This window comes from Calonectris borealis, chromosome 17 (assembly GCF_964195595.1).
Source record: "Calonectris borealis chromosome 17, bCalBor7.hap1.2, whole genome shotgun sequence".
Lineage (NCBI taxonomy): Eukaryota > Metazoa > Chordata > Aves > Procellariiformes > Procellariidae > Calonectris > Calonectris borealis.
In genome coordinates this window covers 13,073,849-13,091,920 of record NC_134328.1, presented here as the reverse complement: position 1 = coordinate 13,091,920, position 18,072 = coordinate 13,073,849, and the positions used below count along the sequence as shown (strand labels likewise).

At 35.4% G+C, this 18,072-nt stretch overlaps 1 protein-coding gene across 1 annotated transcript in view; it reads left to right on the top strand.

The window, feature by feature from the left end:
• The first annotated feature begins 3,625 nt into the window (after positions 1-3,625).
• The window catches only part of SYCP2 (synaptonemal complex protein 2), a 34,752-nt gene continuing 20,305 nt past the window's right edge, over positions 3,626-18,072 (top strand). Inside the window, exons 1-18 of the mRNA XM_075166635.1 lie at positions 3,626-3,709; positions 5,659-5,703; positions 6,340-6,480; positions 6,723-6,851; positions 7,813-7,917; positions 8,498-8,522; positions 9,472-9,557; positions 10,410-10,498; positions 11,059-11,093; positions 11,720-11,862; positions 11,941-11,993; positions 13,021-13,066; positions 13,301-13,396; positions 13,874-13,934; positions 14,490-14,638; positions 15,515-15,589; positions 16,062-16,214; positions 17,238-17,337. Of these exons, the coding sequence (XP_075022736.1) occupies positions 5,680-5,703; positions 6,340-6,480; positions 6,723-6,851; positions 7,813-7,917; positions 8,498-8,522; positions 9,472-9,557; positions 10,410-10,498; positions 11,059-11,093; positions 11,720-11,862; positions 11,941-11,993; positions 13,021-13,066; positions 13,301-13,396; positions 13,874-13,934; positions 14,490-14,638; positions 15,515-15,589; positions 16,062-16,214; positions 17,238-17,337 (1,510 nt within the window). The 5' untranslated portion in view covers positions 3,626-3,709; positions 5,659-5,679. The remainder of the gene's footprint in view (positions 3,710-5,658; positions 5,704-6,339; positions 6,481-6,722; positions 6,852-7,812; positions 7,918-8,497; positions 8,523-9,471; positions 9,558-10,409; positions 10,499-11,058; positions 11,094-11,719; positions 11,863-11,940; positions 11,994-13,020; positions 13,067-13,300; positions 13,397-13,873; positions 13,935-14,489; positions 14,639-15,514; positions 15,590-16,061; positions 16,215-17,237; positions 17,338-18,072) is intronic.

Sequence of the window (18,072 nt, the reverse complement as noted above, 5' to 3'; positions counted from 1 at the left end):
TTCATAGTCAATGGAGATGTGTGGCGTGACAAACTGTGTCATCTCTGCTGAGTGCAGAGAGAACGCTGCAGGACTAGTTCTGCCATACTGAGATTCTCAGCATTAGTGCAGGTTGTGCCAAATTATGCCAGAATCTGTAGATGTCAAGTTAGATGAGCTGAAACACGCCTTCAGTGACTGCAGAAGAACCTTTCTTGGCATGAATTGAAATTGCATACCCTTCCTTTGGTGCAACTTGCTCACTTAAGGAATTCCATTAAAGTTTATCCAGTATTGTTAAAGTCCATAGAAGCAGCATTTTATGTACTTGTCAGCAAAGTACACGCACAGAAGCACTTGTGCTGAATAAAAGGCACTATTTTAAAGTATTGTTCCTTCCCTCTTTCCCCCTCCCAAATTACCTTATTTCCTCCATCAGCAAAACCACTGAATTGCCTCTTGGCATACCATTAAAAATCCCTCTCTTATGAGACTGGTATTTTACACCAGTTTTCAATGGATGTTGCTGGAGCCTGATGCAATACTTGGCTTACTGGCAGAAAGACGCTGTTGCCATCTTCTGGGAGAGACTCTTCCATGTGCTAGCAAATGTCACATCTGAGTGTTATTGCAGGCAGGGACAGATGATGTAAAGCTAAGGCTGTCACTTTAAAGGTTGATGTCATGTATACCACAGTGTCAGAGAGGTGAGAAATTAATGTCTCAGCAATATGAGTTTGGCTTGTATTGTCTTCCTTCTGCAACCTCTCAGGGTATTTGCATGTGCAAAATATTGAATACTAAAGCATTATTCCAAGTTTGCCTTTTCTCTCTTTGCTTGTCTTGCACTGCTGGAAAAGAATTGACAGTAGGTGTTACTAAACCAGTTGTCTGGCATTGCCGACTGTGAGTTGAGCAGGCCTACCTTATAGCAGAACTGAGAGTATCTCTGGATTAAGCTGTTAAACATTCACACATGACTACTGGCACCTGTCACATGAAAGATTAAATTTGCAGTTATGTTTTCCTGTTGCATTCAGTAATGAACATCAAAAGGATTCTAGTTGACAAAAAAGGGATTAAGCCATTAAATAGTGGTAATATGCACCTGTCATAAATGTAAACTTATGACTACCTTTATAAATTCTCAGGACAACTTGACTGCTTGCACTGTGTTCACATTGAGCACTTCCCTTATAACGAGGATTTTGTAAAAGTGAATTCTTCACAAGGGTTATTGCCATATAATGCACTTTTAACAAACTGTATTTATTATAGTCATACAATAAATTAATGTCTAGTAGTCCACAGTTTCAAGGTTCTTTCAAGCATGTTTTTTAAATAAACATATGGAATCCATGTAAATGAAAAGGGGTTGTCTTTCCTGATTAAACATCTTGTCCAGAATAAAGTACATTACACAGTATATCAATAAAGCACATATGCTAGACAAAAGGTCATTTTGTTTTAGTGGAGAGCTGTAAAATTGCGAAGTGCTTAATTCATTTTAAAAACAATAATAAAACTATGGCTATTGTAATACAAAAGATTGTAATAAAAGCTTTTCACAATTTTATGTTGTTTTTGTCAATGGTACTCCTGTTAATAGTTAAGAAAACTTATGAGGCAACTTAGTGCTGAGTTGTCACTTACAGAGCAACATATTCAGAAAAGTAAGGTGGGTTCGAGTTGCTAAAAAATGAACAGCACTTGATAAAAACACAGTGATTAGTCTATATAGCTGCAGAAACGACCAGGCTGCCACTTCTTACATGGAATTTGCTGTCATTTCAGCTCAGAGTTCTGTGCATGCAGCATCTGCAGGATTAATGTTGGGAAAAGGCACACTGCCAGTTGATTCTAATACGGTTTCATGGAAAAGAAGAGAAAGGGGTTTTCTTCTAACAGCACTTTCCAAAGCTGTGCTAGACTGTTCTTAACTCATTAATTTCAGAGTTGTGTTATTCTTTCTTCCATTTTTCTTTCAGTTTTCATTGCTGCAGTCTTTTCTCTCAAACCATGTTCTTTTCACCCACAGATTTCTTGAAAATACATCTACCTAGAGTATGATAAGAGATAACGAATCACTTGAAAACAATGTGAATTTGTTTTAGCCTGGGGAGTGGGGCATGTGTGGGGATGTGTGTAAGAGTATTTAAGAGAAGGATTGGCTTTTGCTGTGGACATCCAACCATCAGGTTTATCTTACAGGTAGTTAGTGTTATTTCTAATATAGGTGTTATTTTTACATTTAGTTTCAAATTCATAGTTTTTTTATATTTATCTTAAAAAGAAAAAGCATTAAATTCCAACTTGTAGTAAAAGTAATATGCTAACAGTCAATTGGAATAACAGTACTTAATTTAGCATATCATCAGTGCTCAATACAACGTTATATGTACTTTACAGCATTGCCTGGTAAAGACAAAGAATGGCAAGTCTAAATGATTACTCGTTTGTCAGCATGAGTCTAATGTTAGTACTGACTTCTTTCCTCATTTGGCTTTCTCCCTATGATCTCAGATCTGCAACTATTTCAGCTGACACTTGATATTAAAACTGTTGGCGTCAACGCTTCTGACCCTTCTCAGTTCTACAAACAATGGCAGCTGTGCCAAAGATTGATTATATTGACGAGTACAATGTCTTCCAGTACCTGTTATGAAGGTAAATGTTTCTGCTACTGTAGTGAAGAAAGGGTCCCTGTACGTAGTGCTACCCTACCCTAAAGACAGTTTTGCTTCCATTTCTCCGAAATGTTTAAGTGTAGTTGCCATATCTGTGGCCCAAATAATTTCACTGCTTGTTCCAGACTTAGTGCATAACTTGATGAAAATTCTGCTTTCTGTGGACCTTCCTTCTGCTAAACCAAACAAAATACACATTAGAGAATGAGAAATGAACATACAGTAGCCTCCCAGTCACGTCAGCGTACCTAGTGCAGGAGGGAAAGTGTATGACCCACTTCTCCCGTGCTTTATTGCTCGCTTTTCTTCTGCTATAGAATGAGTAAGGCTGTTTTTTTAATACGATCTGAAAATCTGTGGATAGTCGAAGCCTGTGTGTATGCTAATGTGACTGGTAAGGGAAAGCATCAAGTGCAAATTAGCTTTTATTACTTCTGCTTCATATGATGAAAGTAGAATTCAGAATTCAGTTTTTATACAAAACTTTTGATGCTCCAATTTCCTCATGCGAAGTTTTGTCCCTAATAGGTTTCTCAGTAAAGCTCTACTTCTACAGATCGGCTTCAGATCATCCACTGCCTTCTAATAAAGTATCCCAACTGCAAATGTGTCAGCAGTTAGCGCTGCCGTTAATCCCTTTAGCCGAACATGCCTCCTGCAAAGTGCTCAGCACTACTCTGTTCTATGGGATCAACGCCTCAGTGGAGATACTCCAATTCTCATACCACTTGTCATTTTCTTGAATTACAGTGACATCTGGTGGTATTTTAAATACTTTCTGTATGGCTTTTTTGCCTTCTATAGTATTGATTTGTTTTCTTTCTTATTTTAGAAAGTCAGTGGTATTATTTTATTTACAATTGCTGCAGGTTCATCTGCTGTGAAAGCAATTCTTCTCCTAGATGCTCCACTATTGCTGCTTATTCTAGGTGTGAACGGAGATGCTTTCTGATACTCCACTGGAATATGTGAGATTCATGCTAAATTTTATCACCTGTATTTGTGATACAGGTGGTAGATACACCAGTATCACACCAGTCCAGGTAAACCCCACTTTGGAACTGTTGGATTTCATTTGAACACGTTACCCAGTTCTCTCTGTACAATAAAGACCACGAATGTCAGTAGAAGCCCTTATCAACAACAGCTCTGTATCTGAGTTTCTGTATCTCTTTTACCTACTCGGGCACTTAATGGTAGTGAAAGTGTTTCTGCATTAAGCATACAAATGAATTACACTGGCTTAGCAAACTCATGCTCAGTAAGTCTCGTCTACACTATGCACTGAAATTAGTGTTCTAAAAATATCAATAAAGACCATCTGTAATATAAACCCAGTAGAACAGTGGAGGTCCTGGGTAAGCAAGTGCAGTCCCTTGACAACCCGCTCGGCGGGAAGGGCAGGCGCCCCACCACGGGGGCCGGCGGGCTTTGTCATAGCCGTTAGGGCGGCTGCGGCCCCATCCGCACCCCCACCCCCGAACGGGGTCAGAAATCACGTACGCGGGAGGCGCCAGCGCAGCCGGAGGCAGCGCCCGCCGGCCGGCCTAAGGCAGCCCGGCGCGGCCCGGCCGGAGGCGCTCCCCGCGGCCGCCCTGAGGCGCCCGGAGGCACCGCCCCCTCCCCGCCCAGCTGCCGCACCGCCGCGGCAAAGCGCCGCCTCCTCCGCGGCGGCTGGGCGAGACCGTGCCAGCTGCGGAGGGATGAGAAACCTCAGTGCGAGGCTGCCTGAGGATAAGGAAAGCCCGCCTGCCGCCCCGCACCTCCGACGGCGATTGGTCCGCCTGCCGCGCTCGCGCTCAGTGATTGGCTGGAGACTACCGGCGCTGGGAATGATTGGCCGGCGGGGAGTGGCGCTTTTTTCTGCTCCGGCGGTGAGGTGAGGGACGCCATGCTGTCGGGGGCTTCTCCGCCTCCCTGAGGCCTGCTGCTCTCCTGGCGGGGCGCGCCCCGCTGCTGAGGAGGCAGGGTGCACTACGGGGCGTTTTCCTCTCAGTAACAAAACTCTTGGGGGAGATGCCAGCGACTACGTGTGTCTCGAGGGCGGAGGTCTCACTCCCTCGTCGAGAAGGAGGCACCTGGAAGGGGTTTATATTTTCTACTCTGGCTTGTCTGACTAGGCAGGAGACAAGAGACCTGTGAGGTGATAGCAAAGGCTTCAATGTAGGCTGTTGCATTCTTGTATTGAAAAAAATAATTTAAAAACCCACCTGTACTTCTTACTTCTGTATTACTTAGGAGTACAGAAATGGCTAGTGTGTGTTCCCGGTTGCTCGTGCTGCAGAAGTTGTTCCCTATTTTTAATCATTATTTCCATTTGCTTTGCTTTGTCTAATTCAATGTAATTTCTGGGATGGGGAGACCAAAACTGCATGTGGTAGATTGGTTGATGTAGATTAATTTATACAAAACATGAAAAAGTTTGTTGGTTTTTTACACATTAACTCTCAAAATACTTTTGTCTGCTCTTGAGTATCAAGACAACTTTTTTTTCAGAAAAGTATAATTTCAAAATCCTGCTTTTTGGTGGTAATAGTAATCTCGGAGCCCATCACTGTAAGTGTAATTAAGCAGGCTTTTTCCCTGCATGCATTTATCACATTTTTCTTAAATGATTTAATCTACCAGTTTATAATGAGGCCCTTCTGGAGTTCTGCTGTTGATTTACCTATTCTGAATAACCTGCTGTTCACAGTATAATTGGCCATCCTCATGTTCTTTTCTTGCTGAGAGATACTGAGAGTCTGATGCAGGACCCTCTGTTACTCCATTGCCAAAGTTGATCGGTCCTTCCACTCTTTTATTTTCAGCAATTGTTTATCCATGTAAGGATGTTTCCTTATATTCCCAGTTAGTTTAATTTCTTAAATAGTATTTATACTAGTGGCAAATTTTGGAATTTGTAATGTATGACGTGTTTGCAAAACCTATTTGAAGTCTATGTCACTGAATTGTGTTTTGGTCAAGTGATGATTATTCCCTTCTTATGCAGCTGAGTAGATGAATTGCAAAAATGGCAGCCAGGAATGAGATGCAGGTATGTGCTTATGGACCAGAATATGCATATTGATTGTTTTAATTACTAGCTTAAAGCACTCCTTTAATTTGCAGTGTGGCAAAGAATGTGGTAGGAAGATACTATGCTAAGTAGCTGGGTAGAAAGCAAGAGGAATTGGAAATTGTTACTGATGAAAATACATCATATGCATTTGACATACATGAATCAGTTGGGATGATACTTAAGATGAAAATGTTGAAATCTGGTTATAATTGATTTAGAAAGAATAGAGAGGCAAAATAGTTGAGGAAGACAGAAGTCCTCAAATATATTAATATCTTTAAAAATCACTAATAGATAACTTAGAAAATGCAAAATATTAAATGTACTAAGGAAGAGGTATTAAGAATGAGCATATGTAAGCATTTATTTGTAAGATGAGGAAAGAAGGAAAACTGGCAAATAATTAAAAACTCGGTGAATAAGTATTTGCATGTTTAATGTATTAGATATGGTGTTCTGTACTTCAGGTTTTACATTTGATGATTTTGTGATTCAGAATATTTGCTTAGAATGCAACAAATGATTGCATAAAACCTATGTTAAATCTTGTTAAATCAGTATCAGTGTTAAGCATACCGTAATACAGTTGCTGTTTTCTTTTATTGTTGACAGTTTGAAAAGTTAATTGATGAAGCTACAAGAAAAAAAGATTTCCAATTATTAGAACAATTTCTGGCAACAGAAGACTGTGAAAATGTCTCTCACAAATGCAGCAAACAGTTTGTCAACAAATTAGACAAGCTTCTCTGTCGGGTAATGTAGTCATTACATCAGAATCATCTGTACTGTTATTGTAATAGTTTGAAAAACATTTTTTCATTTGGCTTGGTTTATACCAGCAGTCGATTTGAAAAACTGAAATAAAATTTAAGAACGAAATCTCTACTTCAAGCTGCAATTAAGGTGGCTTTTGAGAACAAAAAGGCATCTGATTAATTAGATACAGGTTCTTCGAGAACTGTACACTAAAGCTTGTGTTATAATTTCAATTTCAGGAACTTGACAAACAAGAAGTCAAAAGCATTTCCACTTTACTAAACTCTATTCAGAAATGTGGGAAAAAAATCAGCATAGCAGGAGAAGATGGGCTTCCAGCAATGATAAAATATGGTCTTATTGGAAGGATAAGTAAAACCATAAAGCATATGTGAACTTCTAAAAAAAAAAAAAAAAATTTAATAAAGCATGCATAAGTAATGCCTCAGTGCTGAACAGCTTAGTATTCGATTTGGTCCTTGATTGTTTCTGAATTAAGAATTTCCCATAACTTTGCAACAAACATTATTCAGATTTAAATGTTCTTTGACAAGTCACTCCTTATAAAGTGATGCTGCTCTATCTCAGTGAAGGTTTTGCAAATTATGCAATATATAATAAATTTAGATATGCTTATAGCAATTACAAGAAGATTATATCTTTTTATATGAGCTTGCTATACTGCTTTTCAGTCAGGAATTGGAATTTCCTGGTGCAGTTTAATAATTTTTTTGTTAATATTTGCAACAGCAATATTGTGCCTGTTCTTTCAACAGATTATAGTGCTATTCTGATTATTTTGTGTTCTTTCCACCTGCACGTTAAATGCATTAATCATTTGTAACTCAGTATAATACATATACTGAAAAATAGACACCACTTCCTTATTGCTTTCACCAGAGATTTCACTGAAGAAAATCAATGGCAATGTCAGATGAATGTTACTCAATTGCCTTCTCAACTGCTTTAATGAAAAAAAAAAAGTGTGGTGATAACTGCATGCTTATATTCACACCTACAAACACACTTTTTCATTCAGCCATTATCCATTTTCACCTGTTTTGTCTGTGATGGCAGTTGTAAAAGTAGATCTTTAGGTTTTGTGTTAAAGTCAGCTACAGAAATTACTTACATTAGTTTGAAATCATCCACATTCGTTCAGTGTGAGTGAAAACTTTCAGTCTGGGGCTAAAGTATGCTCAGCAGACTCGTAATGTTGTTGCTGTTGTTTTAATCTTTGTATAGTTTGTATAATTTTACTTAAGTGTAATACAAACCATTGTCCTTTTTCATGCTATTAAAATAGTTTTACTTTTATTTTTCCTTTACATGGTTAATTGGTTTGAAAAGGTAAAAGGAATTTTAATCCTTGGAGGAAATGAAAAGAATGAAATGCTTTTAAGTCTGGCTGAAGATTTCTTCAACATGTTGCTGGTAAAAATATATTGCTAATAAAATACTTTGTGTGTATTTGTCGAAATAATTATTACTAGTTTAGCAACAAAAAGACTTTCAAATGTGTTTCTGTTTAATATCCTTCTAAAGTTAATGTTACAATGATTTCTGAAATAGATTATAAGTCTTTTTGGATAAATAGTTTGCCTGTATTCACACTTGTTTTCTGTTCATGTTTAGCATCATGAAATAAAATTTAAAAAACCCAACAATGTAAGTGTTCAATGAACAAAAAAATTTCATCTTGGTCTAATTTTGATTACGTAAATTATTGGTATGCTAATCCCAGGACCCCGGGTTTATAAGATCTGTGAGTTTTCTTCTTTTCATAAAAATTTTTGTCATTGGAGAAAAAATTTCCATAAATTTAACTGAAATACAGTTTTGAGAAACCACACTTGGTATTAGAAGAAGTCTCTTATGTTCTTCATTAAGGATGAAATAATTTTAAAATCTTAAATGCTTTTTGGTTACTTGCTTTAGGTACATGTTACCTGATTTTTATGCTGTAATATTTACATCATCAAAATAATGTGTTTTGGTTTGTTTTTTATTGTAGGCTATATGTGATAGCAGACCTGAAGGTGAGCTTAAAAAAAGTGTCTCCTAGGTATGATAGTTAAAGTGTCCTGAAAGAGACATTTTAAAGTTATCAGTGTTAAAATAACTCTTACTACTTGTGGAGCCATCTTGAAGCAAGGTAGTTCTGAGAAGAACATGTATAATGAGGGTGGTACAAAGTTTCTTGATCTAATGTAAATATACCACCAGATCTATATGCTTCAGCTAATAAACTGTAACAGAAAAGGGCTTATCCTCAGAAGAGGGCTGTTCTGCGCAAAGGACTACACTTCTGATTCACATGAAAAAAGTTTGAATGTCAGCTGTAACTTTGATTGTTTAATTTGAGGTTTCTGTACTGACAGATTTCCTTGTAACTTGCTGATGTCAGTAATAAAAAACCAGGATAGTATCTCCTCAGAGATGGCAACTGAACTGAGTTTTTCCTAAAAAGAACATTGTTTCTAAGCTACTGTCATAGCTCAGCATAGCACACTAGTCCTTCTTTATTGACCTTGTTATCATGAATATCACGCTGCTCTTACCTTTCAGTATAGTAGAAAGTCACTACAGACCTTTATGCTGTCACGATCAAAATGAAAGATTCATTTCCTTGTCCCTGGGAAGATAAATTCCAGGATCTGAATTATATCTCAGAGAGCTAAGTTACAGAACTGATCTGATTATTTTTTAAAAATAATGATCGCGTGCCCAGGGGACTTATGCAGTGATGCACAGGAATAGAAACATCATAAAGAGCCATATATTTACTATAAATTGAAGTAACTATTCTGTCTTGCATTTAACCATGAAGCTTAATATACTTATTTTTAAATGTCAGTAATCCTATATGGAAAGGAAGGCATACTGTATTTTATTTCTAAATGAAAACAAATCTTTTTCCAAATGCTGATGAGGGGGCACCCTCATACACTCTCAATAACTCTAATTTATTTGTTTCCTGTTCATCAGGTAAAATGCAAATACTAGAAAACTTTGTTCTGAGAACATGTACCCTCATCGCTGATGTAAGACTTAGTATTTATGTTCAGCAGGAGGTAAACATTCTTCTTTCTAAGCCACAGTTTTCTGGTTAGTGTTTTAACAGACTTTGTGAAGATAGTAATTTAACTGTACAGATGCTACAAAAAAGAGAATATTGTAGTGCTCTAGTATCAGAAGGGTGATTTAATGTTTCTCTGGGAATGTGTGTTGTCGTTTATATGTTGGGGTTTTGGGGTTTTTTCCGGATTACTGACCTATAATTTTTGTTTTGGGCAGTAAATTACAAAACAGTGGTATTAAGATTCCGGTGAGAAAGCTGTATAAAAGCATAGGAAATAATATGCTCTATTACAACTGCTATAAATAGGACTAAGATTGTTGGTTGGAAATTCTTTAGATATTTGCAGGAAATTTGTATACCTTCTAATATACTGCAAATTTCGTCTATTTATTTTAGTAACCTTAGGTTGTCAGGTTTTTTTTCCTCTCTAAAGAAAGAGAAAGTTACAAAAAAGACTTCTGTAAAGGCTACTTTCCCCAAAGGAAAGGGTTTTTAATGCAAATTTAAGGTACACTTTAGCTCAGCAATCAACTGCAGACCGAACGCTAGCTTTGAAAGTTTTTTTTTTCCTATATTTAAAGGTGCAAATAAGAAACATAACCCTTTAACAACTGATGTTCACATTAAAGCCAATGCAATTTATTGAAATTGAGGTAGTTATATTAAGATAAATACCATTTAAGGTCAGATAGAACTCATTATGTTCTCTCATTTTGCAATTATTTAAGCATGTTATTTTCTTCAGTGGTATGAAATATATTACAAGGGCCCGAAATAAGAATAACTTAAACTTTAACAACTTATTTTATATTTAATCTTACTCCCTTTTTTCCACTTTTCTTAGGTAGTAAGAAAACTTAACTTAATGCTTGATAACACGCCTCGAGATGCCAGGAAAAAGATATTTTCTACAAAGGAAATGTTGCTTGTCATGTAAATAAACATCAGGATAACTTTTATATCATTACATCATTTGCATAGCTGGGAAGGCAATTTTTACTAAGGCTGTTTATAATGCATGCAATTGGTTCCTGTTTAACTCATTTTTGCATTTGCTATTGTGTTGCCAGTGGTAGTGACTGTGGGCAGGTATCTTCATGGGTTATTCTCCATTACAAGCCTAAATTTACCTCTTTCCCAATTTAGGTTAGGCCTCTTCTCATCCCAGTTGTCTTAAAATAATTAAACTCTTAAGAATGTGTGTAAAGCACAGTGAATCAGTCACTGGAAGGACAAGCTATTCACACTGGGAAACTTTTTTACAGCATTTCAAAAAATAAATAGAACAAAAATTATATATATCAGGTGATTCACTTCCACAGTAGTGCTTTCAGATGTATATCCTTAGCATAACAGACTTACCCCTTTGAAAACTAACAGTTTAATGGAATCGGGGTTTCGTCTCATACGTTGAAAGCTTGTAATTAAATAAACTTTTCTTCTATACTTTGTGTTGCTGTCATATTTTGATGAAAGGTTACTTTGTTTGGCAGGAGTGACATGGGGAGGAGAATTTTGGATGCTGGAGGTGAGCATGGGACTTAATAAACGATTTAGTATTGAGCTTTTTAAAAATTACATGCAGACCCATTAAAAATCCAGAGAAGACATTTAGAAGCTGCAAAATGTTGCAGTTACAGTCCTCTGAAAAATACAAATACTGCATGAAAACAATCTGCAAACTGGAATGTTTCAGATACATGCAGTGTATGGCTAACTCTTTGAAGTTTCCAGTCCTTTTCTTCTCTAGAATATAAGTTTTAAAATAGCAAAAGCTCATAAGGAAGTCAGTCTTTGAGGATAGTGAAATGCTAGTATTTAGTAGTACTAGAACTTCTCTCAGGGATCACTTTGGTATCCAATAGTTTCTCAGTTCAGACAGGTGAAAGTTGAGAACATGTCTCTTGCTTATGTGCCTAGTGTTGCTTTGACATTCCTTGAAAGTTTGGTTGAAATTTCATTTTGAAACATAAGTCATTTAGTCATCCTTATTCCCTTAGTTCTTTATATATCCTTTATGGGTTACGTTTGGATATAATCTGATATGTAATATGAAACATTCAGCGCTGCTTATACCAGTTTCCTACATAATACTTTTTTCACATCAGTAGTATCTTTAAAACTACTATTCCTGTATAATGTATTGTGCTGTAGACTATGACCTGCAAGTAGCCATTACGGAAGCTTTATGCAGAATGATACCTGAGAAACAAAGAGGAGAACTGGCGTACCAGTGGTTTTCCATGGAGTTTGTGTCCAATGCATTTAAAGGAATTAAAGATTCTGAGTTTGAAACAGTAAGTCATACGAAAAATATTTCCAGGGAGGTAAATGTTCATTTTACAATTCTTTAAGAAATTTCTGTGTTTTAATAGGACTGCAGAAAATTTCTTAACCAGGTCAATGGCATGCTTGGAGACAAAAGAAGGTAAAACTGAATTTTTTAAAGCTCATGTTTTGGTTTTTTTGGTGGGTTTTTTTTGTTTTGTTTTTATTTCATGGCCATTCATCAGGAGTAGCCTTTGTATCACAAGAACTGTTTTTGGGAACTCTGAATTAAAATAATACAAGCAAAGAAGACTAATGTTGCTGTGGTATAAAGTCAAGGAACCATGCAGAGTTAAGATATTTTTAAAATATTAGATAGTGAAGAAATTGAATAATACCATCTTTTGGCACATTGTCACAAAAATATTCTCTATCAAGATGTTAATTTTATGTAATTCCCATATTTGGAACAAAGACAAACATAATGTAAGTTTCAGATTATTGGATAACAGCTTGAAGAAACTGTTCACTAAACAAAGAACATTCGTTTTAAAAGATTCTGAAACAATATAAAGCGTATGCTACACTTCCTTTAATAGATGTTTATAAGGAGCTAGTTTTTGTATTCTATTTAGTTCTGTTGCAAAATCCTGAGATGCTCATTAATTCAATAAACATATCATCTAACAATAGCTAGTAATCTGTTGGTATATATTCCTTTATTTATTGATGTAGGATATTTACATTGAGATAATGATTAATGAGAATATCTGCTAGAGAAATAGGATACAAAAAGGAAGAGAAAATACGAGCTTTTTTCTTATCTATATGATCACATGCTCTGCGTGTTACTTTTGCATGTCATGACAGCAAAGAGATTGGTATGTTTTTATATCAGGTGTATTTTCAGTTTGAATACCATTCTTCAAATATCAGGAGATAAGCTAGAAGTATGAATGTAGTGACAAGAGGTCTGAGACCACTGCTTTAATTGTGAGGATATATAAAATTTCATGTTATTTCCTTTGGGGAAGAAGTGCAGTCAAGTGATTGCTCTTCTGATTGCTGTGATCTCTTAGTCTCTAAAGCACACAAGTGCTGAAAACACAATCCAGTTGCTGTGTTCAGATATGCAAAATTTATTTACAGCATTTTAGGATACTTGACAAAATACCCTTTTCTTACAGGGTTTTTACATATCCGTGTTTGTCAGCAGCTCTTGATAAATATGAGGTAAGTTACAGGGTTAATCATATATCCATAGATTTTCATTTGTGCAGCTGAAGAATTTCTTTGCTTTCTAGTTAAGAAAAAAATAAGGATCAAGTAAGAAAATGTTTTTTTTTTCAGGAGTGTATGGATGTGCATGTGTTTATAAAGTTTGTCAGACTGTAACACAAAGCCTGTTAGCTGGTATAAATCATTGCTCTCCACTCGTACTCTTTCATCTTAATTTTTTTGTTTTAGCTACAGATACCATTGGATGAAAATCTTGAAGAATTTTGGATTGATTTCAACGTTGGTAGCAGAAGTATATCTTTCTATGTGGCAGCAGATGATGCAGTAAGCTAACTTTTGTCTGTCATACTAGATTGTTCTGAGGCAGTAGATACACATTCTTTCAAGTGTATTAAATTTGTTTCCCCACATCAACATGTGGAAGTTACGTGTTCATGTATAGTGTGAAGGGGAAAAAAAAAATTAGATTTGGTGTACATATTTAGATTAAACAATTTCAGAGTAATGACCTTCTAATACTGTTTGCGAACAGTTTAACATACGCACATGGGAACAAGAAGCCATTTACAAAGTTGCAGTTATAATTTTTGTAGATGAGACTCAACTGTTTAATGACTTTACCAAAGCTCTTCTGAAATATTGTTTGCTGTATCAAGGAAGCATATGTTCATTGTCACTCCTTGTAACACAGGATTTAAAAAGTTGAAAATTTGTCCTCGCTGAGTAACTTTCTGATCACTGCACTTCATTTAATTGTAATATAATACTTTTCTAGCTTTAAAAATGTTTTTTTCATGTAAGGATCATCAGTGGGAAACAGTCATTATACCAGAAGAAGAGGTAGACCTGTACAGCCTTGAAGGTACTGGCACTCAAAAATGTGATCTTTTGTTACACACTCACTTGGATTTTCAAACTGATTAATCCTAAAGTACTGACTCAATTCTCAGTAAAGCAAAATGCCCACTTAAAATATTATAGGTACTGGTTTTATCAAGGAAAAAATTGCACTGCAGTCACATTTGCATTTTAGGCATGCAGGTGTGATTTTATTAAAATAATTTTAAAATAATGTCTTATAGTTATTTCAATGCAAAATAAGGCATAAGACAATGACATTTAATAATGTTCCTTTTAAACTAGTTAGAATAGTTTTGTAAATATCTATAATTTGTCTGCAGCTAGAGTAAATAACCTTAAAATTCTACAGGATAATATACACAATAAGTATTTCTAAAAGATTGAATTTTGAATTATTTCACAAATAACATTTATTGTAGGTTAGAGTGAAATAAAGAAAATATACTTTTTAATAGCTGAACTGAAGAATACAAGTAAGTTTCGTGTATTTACAAACATTATATGAGATGATGTTAAATTGTAATGAAACTACTTTTCAAATTTTGTTTTTGTCCAGAAAAAGATTCAAAGAAATTATTAACAATAGCTCTAAAAAGCCCAATGAATGTGGGTAATCAAGAAGGAGAGAAATTTTTTTTATATTTTGATTCTATCTTGGAAATCAAAGACGTAATCAGAAAGATTTATGGATTTAGTAAATGTAAGGTAAGACTTAAACACCTTTTTGAATAGTTTTTAATTGATTCAAAATAAATGTCTCATTGCCATATAAATGTTCTTATAGCTGTGATTATTGGTTTCTATTTATACCAAGAGTTTCTGATTAACATCGCTGCTACAGAACAGCTTTTCTCCCATAATATGTTAAACTTCGGTAAAGATGCCGAATAAGGATGAGAGGAAATGGCCTCAAGTTGTGCTAGGGGAGGTTTAGATTGGATATTAGCAAAAATTTCTTCACTGAAAGAGTTGTCAAGCATTGGAACAGGCTGCCTAGGGAAGTGGTTGACTCGCCATCCCTGGAGGTATTTGAAAGATGCGTGATGTGGTGCTTAGGGACACAGTTTATTGGTGGACTTGGCAGTGTTAGATTAATGATTGGACCTGATGATCTTAAAGGTCTTTTCCGACCTAAATGATTCTATGATTTTAAGATGTAAAATTAATTGCAGCAAAAATTAACTGGCTGGAAAGGGATCACTATAGCTTAATGTCAATTTTTGCATATATAACTTTCCAGAAACATAAGAACTGGATGCTTACAAATATGGAAGTCTTTCAGAAATGATTCATTAGCTATCCCATTTTGCAGTACACTTACCACTTTTATGAATTTACTCATTTAGTAAAAAATTTTTAGCAACCCATAGCTTACTTCTTACTGCTTGTAACAAACTACTTTGCCCTGAACTCTGAGAAACTCATGAGGAATGGAGCTGCTATAAGCTTGTAGAATCTGTTTTCCCCTATAACCTGAATTCAGACACTTATAATCTCTGACGTAAATATTTTCTTTCTGTTTCTTGTTTAAAAATAGTGAGCAAAGTGTGTAGTTTACATAGATGGTTACTCACTTTGTAGGGCTTTAGTAAGAAGCAGTCTGCATCAGTTGCCAAAACAACTGTACATATCGTCTTTGATGAAAGCGGATCACAGGTATTTTACTTCAGTATGCTGAGATGGTTGTTTTCTTGTTTTTTATATTTAGTCTGATTATTAGCTAATTTATGATCATTCACTATAAAAACAAGGACTTTTAAAATGGCAATAAATAAAGATAACTCTAAAACCAGTTAAGTGATTTTTAATAAGTATGTATTGTATCTTTGGGGAGATAATAATATTGATATCCAAATCATAGAATACTTTAGACAAATATACACAGAGGAAGTTCTTTTGTGTGAATTCTGATTTGGTAACCCGTCCTTGTTAGCGAAAATAACAGTTAGGTTGGATGCTTTTCAAACTAAAAGTATATAAGCTCTGAAGTTTATCAAAATCTGCAGTGAGGAAAGTGTTATTTAGGGTAAAGAAGTTGCTCTCTGTGTGTTTGTATAAATATAAAATATAAAAAATAATAAAATCTAAATATTGTATAAAAATTTAAAAACTTCAAAATATTATATAGGTTCTGGTACCAGAAAGTCAGTTGTCACCATGTTTGGAAGAAAAATCTGAAGAGGAGAAACTCAGTAAGTACAAAACCCAGCAACTTCCTGGAACTTTGAGGACTCTGAATAAAAGTAACAATCAAGAAAAATGCCGACGTGGTTCCTCCAAGGTAAGTAGGATTATCAAAATAGAAAAGAGCACATCAAAAATACAAATCAATTTAAATATTTACCATATTTTATAATATAAAAACCCTGTTATTTTACAGTTGGAATATAATTAATACAGGGTTTGATTATTTTTCTTATGACTTGACACTAAGCTATATAAATCCCTTTGCAAAAAAGATTTCTCATTATTATGCATTTTGAAACTATAACAATGTGACAAAAATAAAAAGCAATTGTTAACATTCTTTAGACCATTATGCTCTGAGAATTCTCTTTAAAGATAGATGTTTTCAAGATATGCTTAGAAAGTCTAGTATAGCCTCTGGAGACTTACTAATGGTCAGCAATAGTAATAGCTGTAATTAGAGCAAGTCCTATAGGCTTGGCATTCACAAAGACTGATGATTACAAAAAAGTATGTGGTTGTCAGGATGAATCCTGTATCCTGGTTATTGAAATCACAATTTCATGGGACTGCTCCTATGCATAGCTGATTCTATGGTTTAAACTGAAAGGACCTCAATTCATTAGGCGTGGTGTTTCTTTTGCCCCACAGTTACTCTAAAGTTATAAATGTATTATGATTCTACTAGGGAGGGGGGAAAAGATGAAGCAATGTCACCATGTCTAGCAGTAGTCTAGTAAACTTGTTTTTGAGGTTCTGCTGGTTTATAGCTTATGTGGTAGCTTTGCAGGAACTCCTGGGAATCATCTTAGTTACTTTGATTGTTAACAAGGGACAGGATTTGTCCATACTTCGTTGAATTAATTTAGAAAACACCAATTGCTGATCTCAGTTTAAAAACATTAGTTTTAAGTATTATATAATTCAAGAATTTTGGTGAACTTTCTCTAAAAAGGGAACTGCATAAAAATCACATCATATTGATGTGTGCAGCAACAGCAATTGACAGTCCAATGATAGAAAGTGTCAAAAGACTCTTGGAAATAGATTTTTCTAAAATCTTGTGTTGTCATCCCTAAATCTGTGTATTATGGTCAAGTTTTTCCTGTTCCTCAAGATAACTACATCTTGTAAAAGGAAAGTGTCTGAAGCATCCGTGCTTATTCCTGGAAGTACAAGATTTTCCACAAGGAGTCCACTGGCATTTGCTAGCGCATGTAAGTTTTCAAGTACTTTCAGGGTAAAAATATGCTATAAATCGTCTTTGAAATACAAGCATGAACTGTGATCCTTTGCAGAGCTGGAAATTAAGAGTAGACCTTATAAAATATACTTAGAAGGTGCTTTAAATTTAATTTAAATTTAAATTTTAATAAACTGGTCCATAGACATGATGCAGGATATAGCTGCACATACATTCCAAACAGCTGAAGGCCACCTATCATTTTTACTGCTGCTGTTAGTCAGCTGTTTCTGCTGGAGCAAGTTGAGAAGTCAGCAATCGATTAGAAGACCGAAAACGTAGGTGTTTTTTCATCTCTCTCCTCATACACTCTTGGTTTAAAGAATTCTTAGCAGTTAGTGCTTTTATAGCAGTTGCATTGGAAAATCAGCTTTCTCCAATGTGTACATCTATCACTTGCATTTTATTCTTATCTAGAAACTGCATGTGTTTCTTCAAGGGGCAGCTGATGATATGGCTAGTGAGCAAGGTGGAATCTACTGCAAGGTTGAGACATGGGGCCAGTGCTACTGATGTTTACGTCAAAAGTGTTTATTACAGAGGAAAGGATAAGGAAGAGACTTTATCACAAATGGGAGTCATCACTTTTCTACTAATAGTCTTACTGTAACAGATACTTAATATTTTCTGCAAGGGAGAGATTTGTAAGACAAAGACCAGTAGAGGCTGGAGATGCAACTAGTGGCAGAACAGCATGACTAATAAACTT